Source organism: Trypanosoma grayi (genome assembly GCF_000691245.1).
Source record: "Trypanosoma grayi strain ANR4 Tgr_910_V1, whole genome shotgun sequence".
NCBI classification, from domain to species: domain Eukaryota; phylum Euglenozoa; class Kinetoplastea; order Trypanosomatida; family Trypanosomatidae; genus Trypanosoma; species Trypanosoma grayi.
In genome coordinates, this window is record NW_008826529.1 from 422 (window position 1) to 6,809 (window position 6,388).

Below are 6,388 nucleotides of genomic sequence, written 5' to 3' on the forward strand. Positions count from 1 at the left end.
CGTGGTTCTCTGTTGTGACTGTCTATTTTCACTCTGTTCTCTTCCACTCTCTCTCTCTCTCTCTCTCTGTGCCCCGTTTTTGTGTTGTCGCGACCCAGCGAGGGATTTGCTCAGCTGCTGGGGAGGGGGGGCCTTGATGCGTGGCGAGCACACTGTTGTGGTGCGCACGAAGATCCTCCCCGAGGAGGAGGAGGAAGAGATCCACGTGTTTGCAGCAAAGCCGGCTGCAGCGCCGCAACCTGCACCAAAGATTCCTGATAATGATGATGATGATGACGATGAAGATTGCATCGCCTACGTTGCTCACACGAGTGCGCCAGTAAATGTCGCCACCGCTCGCTCAGTCTCGCTGAAGCGGCCGCGCAGCAGCACGGAGGAGTCTGCGGCGGCCGCTCTCGACGCAGAGGCGGGGGAGTTTCTGCCCGACGACACGGACAACCCACACGATCGCACGGCTTATGAGCGATGGAAAGCACGCGATGCCGTACGACCTAAGAAGTTGTTGCTGGGATGAGTACGTGTACTATTGAATGATCCCCGTTTCCCATTGCGTTTGTTGTGGCTGCTCCCTTCCCAGCCGCACTGCTGAGCTGTGAGCATGTGGCCCACTCTTTTCTTTCCCTGTTTTTATCTTGGGTTGTGCCTATACGGGGGCTGCTGCTGGCGCTGCAGGGACGACCTCATCTTTTTAAGCATTTCCGCTGGCCATGTCGTGGCCGTCGTGGGTGCTGAATGAGGCGAATCGGCAGCTTCAGCACCGCATAGACCGCGACGCCGATGAGCTCCGCAAGAAGACCGCGGAGACGGTGTCGCAGCGGGAGGTCGTTGCCCTGCTGCGGAAGAACTTGGCACAGGTGAAGCGCCACGTAGAGTCCCGAGAGCGAGCCGCCGCCGAGGCGCAGGAACAGCTGCGCTCCGAGGACGATGATGCACAGGCGCTGCAGCGGGAGGAGGCCCACCGCCGCGCGGAGCTCCATACGCTGCAGCGGCGCCACGAGGAGCTGAGCGGGCTGGTGTCTAGCTCAGCATCTGTGTTGCAGGCCAAAGCGAATGCGCTGAAACAGGAGCAGGCCGCAGCAGAGGCGCTGGAAGAGGCGGCGCTGGAGCTATCCGGTATCCAGGCATCGCGTAAGAACACACAGGAGACACAGAAGGAAGTGGAGCGACAGCGCCTGCGCGTGGAGAGGGTGCAGGAGTCACTGGCGAAGATGCACGCGACGCTTCGCTCTGCGCAGACAGTGTTGCAGCTCGAGCAGGAGGATCATGCGCAGGTGCAGAGGGAACTGGCGGCGCTGCGACGGGATATCGAGCGAGGAAGGCAGGACAGGGCGGAGTCTTCCTTGACGGTGGCGCACCTGCAGCAGGCGATCATGGCATGCGAGGCGCAAACGGCGACAAACGCGGAGGCTTACGCAAGCGGAGCGCTCGCGGTGAAGGCGCAACGTGACCTCTTGCAGCAACTCCAGCTGAAGCGCAACGAACTGCGGACACAGCTGCAGGTTGACACTAAGAGGCTCGACAGCCGCACAAGGCAACAAAGCAATCTTACCGCCCAACTGCACGCTGCTTCTGCTGACGCACATCGTCTGGATGACGACACAGCAGCGCTGCGGCGACAGCTCGCCGCTCAGTGTGACGTAAAGCGGCAATTGAAGCTTTCCTGCGACAACGCCTGCGCGCTTCGTGACGAGCGATACGCGAGGCTGCAGCAGCTGCTCCTGCGCTCGAGAGAACTCGCAGAACTCATGAGAGAGGCACAGATGGACGACAATGTTGCCAGATCAACACGGCATTTGGAGGGCATGCGGGCCTCGCTGCTACACAATCTCCAATATCTGGACGGACGGTGCGAACGCGTTCAGGCGGCGACCGTAACATGCCTCTCTAGCCTCCTACAGGAGGGCCGTACCTCTGAGGAGTTGAACAATAGCATCACCAAAGTGAGGAAGATGCTTGCAGCCGTTGAACGTGACAGTGTGACGCAGCGGCAGACACGCGAAAGGCATCAGGACCACCTTAACGCTTTGGAGGCGCGGCTCCAAGCGATGCAGCAGAGGTTGGAGCAGGCGCGCGGTGCCGCTCGGGAGTGGCAACAACACGAGCTAGCCATCATGGAGGATAAAGTGCAGGAGTTGCAGGCACAACTTCGCCAGGCAACGCAGCAAGGATTTTTCCTGCGCCGGGAAATTACACCGCTGCAGTGCGCCCTGAACGCGCAGCAGAGGTTGTTGGACGGTGCAAAGGGAGGATTGACCGCGTTGAAAGAGGCGGCTGCACACCGAGGGGCAGAGCTGCAAGGTCTGGAAGCAGAAGGCGCATCTCTTTCGGAAGAGAAACAGGTGGCTCTTCTGCGCCACTCGGAGGCAGCGTTTCAGCTGCGCGCCTCCCGCCAAGTGGCGGAGTCGCACGTGGACTTATTGCGCGGGGCGGCGAGCCTTGAGGACATCATCCGCGGGCAGGCGCTCGTGGCGGAGGAGGCGCTACTCGCGGACATGAGAAACGCAGTAGTGGAGCTCCATCTCGTGCGTAAGGCACATACCGGGAAGCAGGCGGAGCTGCGGCGATGCCAGGGCCAGTTGCAGCTACTGAAGTGCCGCTACCAAAGTGTCATGGAGTCGATGGGCCGCAGCCTCGCTGCGGCAGGGGGCTCTGACAAGGATGAGCCACTCGTCACATCCAGCAGCAGCACAACCCCGGAGGCCCTGCACGCGAGGTGCATTCTTCATTCTTCAATGACGCGAGAGCAACTGCGTGAGCGGGGGAACCAACTTGACGCGCGCATCGTCTTCCTCGAGCGGGAAACACGCACTCTGCGGAAGACGTTCCAAGCGTTACGGGCAGGCGGAGGAGGGTGCGGCGTCGCTGCTGCTACTGCTGCTGCTGGGCCGCTCGTGCAGTCGGCAGTGGGGCAAGAGGCGCTTCTGCTGCGCGAGGGTGTGGAGGGCAGCCGACGCGCAGTGCATGCGGAAGTTTGCCGCATGGAAGAAGTCATACGCACGCTGCAGGCGCGTAGGCAGGACCTCACCCATCGCCACAAGGATGCCATCCGACGGTTGGGTGAGCTGCGAGCACTTAAGACAAGCCGCGAGTCAGCTGTGCGGCGCCTGAGGGCACAACTGAAGCGAACGCAACAGAGCGGGGGGAAAAGGCTTCAGCAGTTCGGCATGCGTGGTCATTGAGAGGAGAAAAACCCGAACTCAAAGGACAATGCTTTTTTTTTTTTTGGGAGATCTGAGAGGAGAGGAGATGAAATGAGAACTTTTTTTTTTCATGGGAGGCCAGCTTCCCAATGACTGGGACCTGTTCTTGCACTAATTCTGGTGGTACTTCTGATTGGCGTTTTGTAACCCCCAAAATATCTAAGAAAGGAAGAAACGAAAACAGCGAACGTGCAAAGACAACCACAGACCCACACATGCTTGCGATTATAGTTGCTTCTGTGTTTGTTGGTGTGGCAATGGCCGGGGTGCTGATAGCAATGCTTATTGAATTTCGACGGGTGCGTGCAGCGCGGCTTCGGGAAAGCGTGATATACGACGTTGAGCGCAGGCGGACTGAACGAGTCCGGGTGCGACATCCGGAGGCGCTTCCGCACGAAACGCCGTCGTACCCCGACGTCGTCAACGCCTACGCCCTCATCCCGAAGAGTCAGATACGGCTGCTGAACGGGGCCAGCGCACAGCCGGGGACTGGGAACGAGGAGGGGGAGGAGATGTCAACTGTGGTACAGGACATGGAGGATGAGGAAGAGGATGAATGCACGCTGCATTCCCTCTGCTCTCGCAGCAAAGGAGGGGGTGAAGGCACGTGGGGGCTTGATGCCTCTGGGAACTCATCCGTGTTCTTGCCACCGCACCTCGGCAAAGCGGCATCAATCCATGCGAACGGTGGCCGCTTTAGGGAGAGCATCACCCTCCTGCGCAAGCTATCGTCGCACATCATCTTCGGTAGGGCAAGTTATATGCCGCGGGAAGAAAATGATGTGGACGAACACGATGAGCACCTCCTTGTGGACCTGCCTGGCATTGCCACCGTGGAAACTGACTCGCGCTCATCGTGTATCACAAGCTCGCTGACATTAGGAAATCCGGACTAGGTAGAGGCGGCATCCCGCGCTCACGCCTACAAAGAGGAGAGAACGGAGGAGGGATGAATGGAGACTAGCTACGGCAACCGCAGAAGTTGCCCCACTCTTCCTCACCTCACTCTATATAGTTATTGCAATTTTTATACGTGCTTCTTTCTGGCAAAAAAAAAACATGTTGTCTTTGTTGCTGCTGTGTTTCCGTTTTTCGTCTTTTTTTTCTCTGTGGCAGGTGGGATACGCACGCCTTCAACGTGTGCTTATCCCCACCACCCACTTTGCATACGCGTTGAAGCCTTTAAATACGTACGATTACAGGGGCACATCGCCACTATAAGAATGATCTACAACTCGGTTCTTTCCACTCTTAACGGCTGCGACTGAGTTGGTGCTTCCCAGCTTTGTATCTCTTCTTTAGGTTCCCACCTGAATGACTTTGTGGAACGAAGCGCATGCCAAGTGTGTTTCTTGGGGGGAGTGCGGTTGCGGTGGCGTTCCTGCTAATGCACATATTTTTTCCCCGCTCTCTTCTGCTGAAATCTGAATCCTTTCTTGATGGCTATGAAGTAGACAAGAAAATAGATTGGCAATCTCGGAGTGTCTCCTTCGTGGAGTCATGAAACCGTTGCTTCGATCCATGCCATTTTGTTCATAATTATATAGGAAGGATATTGGAACGAAGAACTCCCGTTTCGCTTCCCATTCGGGTCTCCGTTTTGGGATGGTAAGATGCTTACTGCAGGAGCCACCGTTTCACCATTGTGCTTGCTTTATTTAAAACGCACTTGACTGCTCATAACGCTGCTTTATTTGTGCTGCCTGACTGCGTGTTTTCGCAGGCACAAGGGAGCAACAGTCTATACCAACTAGAGACCTGATTGCTTTTGTAGGACGCCACGTCTGACTTGGGATTTGCTGCACTCGCGGTGACGTGCCGGCATCTGCGCCTCACAACACAAGGAATAAGGCCGCGCGCCACCCGGGCGGACGCTTATACTCCTTTGCTTTCTGTGCCATCCAAATTGCGGGGTGCGTTTCTTTCATGAAACCCCTTCTTAAGGGTTTTGTTTCGCCCATTATTTTCGGAGGTGCCTCCGACACGTGGCTATCAATTGAGTAGGGGATGTTGTAGCCGCTCTTCCAACTCCTCGCTAGAAGATGCTGTGCACGTCTTTACCAACGCGTGCTGCAGTATGGGATAGTTGTCGTTCGTGGTAACGGCTCTCCCCAAGACGCGCGTAGACTCTGCTTCGGAAAAGATGCCATGATGTTGAGACTCGAGGAGACACGGGTTTCCAGATGGCTGATACATGTGGTCAGACTCCTGGGATTTGAGTTTTCTTAGCGCTGCCAAACTATAAAGAGCATCAAACCAAGAATGTCTCTGATGGGACGGGTCTAGAGTGGGGTTCCTGACAGGTAGCTTGACAAAGGCTGTGGCTGAAAGTGCAAAGATGGGAGCACACCCAGGTTACCGTAGTGGTGCCCTACCACCCTATGAAGGACTGCTTCTAAGACCAGTGAGGATGTGTGACAACAATCTCACGGTGTAGGCACTGACAGAAAAGTGTTTTATGGGGGATGAAAAACATGGACCAAGTTGCATCTGCGGACTGCACATCAGGATACTCCTTCTGCTGTGCTACCTACTCTACAACGTGCGGAATGAGGCTGAACTGACAGCGGTGCTGAAGATGACTGTGGGTGTGGCACACAACCTGTATTTGTTTGGCTTCCGGATGGGGGCTGCTACTACTGCAGACGTAAGTTGTGGGCTTAAGAGGTGGGTGGATGTAAACCAAAAAAACATACACTGGATGCGCATTGCTATCTGCGGATGGGGCGTGACGACTGTTGGGCATCATTGGCTGATAGTGCACCAGTGACGTGATGCAAGCAACACTGACGAGGGAATGAAAGGGTTGCTGGGGGTGATGGGTGACTCTTTGTTGTGCCGATGCTCCTTGACGTGGCGTGAAATGACACAATAAAAAGAGATTATGAGCAGGTGTGTAAAGCACTTGACTGGCAGGGGCAATGCTTTGCTGTGAACGTTCCTCTGTGTTCTCCTGGTGTGCGGAGTCGCAGGGATCCAATGCTCAATTTATGGTTGCTAGGAGGTTCTGCTTTATGCAAAAGGAAGAACATGACATTCGGAATCATCTTGATGTTGGCGGAAACACATGACGCTGTGTGAGGTGTGATGCCTTTGGATGGTCATTAAGATATGTGTGTGTGTGTGTGCTTTTGTCTTTTGAATTCCTCCGGAGGGAAGCAAGTCTAGTTGAGTGGGAAAGTGTGTTG

The 6,388-nt window shown here is 55.9% G+C and overlaps 4 protein-coding genes across 4 annotated transcripts; all 4 read left to right on the forward strand.

Annotated features, from left to right (window-relative positions):
- Positions 1–136: 136 nt before the first annotated feature.
- On the forward strand, positions 137–514 carry DQ04_09101000 (hypothetical protein; the record flags this gene model as incomplete). Its single annotated transcript, XM_009315810.1, has 1 exon — positions 137–514. One exon carries the CDS (start codon positions 137–139, stop codon positions 512–514), a length of 378 nt encoding a protein of 125 aa, XP_009314085.1.
- Positions 515–707: 193 nt separating this feature from the next.
- Positions 708–3,179, forward strand: DQ04_09101010 (hypothetical protein; the record flags this gene model as incomplete). The annotated part of the gene is made up of 1 exon (XM_009315811.1): positions 708–3,179. One exon carries the CDS (start codon positions 708–710, stop codon positions 3,177–3,179), a length of 2,472 nt encoding a protein of 823 aa, XP_009314086.1.
- A 278-nt stretch (positions 3,180–3,457) lies between these two features.
- Positions 3,458–4,096, forward strand: DQ04_09101020 (hypothetical protein; the record flags this gene model as incomplete). The annotated part of the gene is made up of 1 exon (XM_009315812.1): positions 3,458–4,096. One exon carries the CDS (start codon positions 3,458–3,460, stop codon positions 4,094–4,096), a length of 639 nt encoding a protein of 212 aa, XP_009314087.1.
- A 1,562-nt stretch (positions 4,097–5,658) lies between these two features.
- On the forward strand, positions 5,659–5,970 carry DQ04_09101030 (hypothetical protein; the record flags this gene model as incomplete). Its single annotated transcript, XM_009315813.1, has 1 exon — positions 5,659–5,970. One exon carries the CDS (start codon positions 5,659–5,661, stop codon positions 5,968–5,970), a length of 312 nt encoding a protein of 103 aa, XP_009314088.1.
- Between the last annotated feature and the right edge of the window lie 418 nt (positions 5,971–6,388).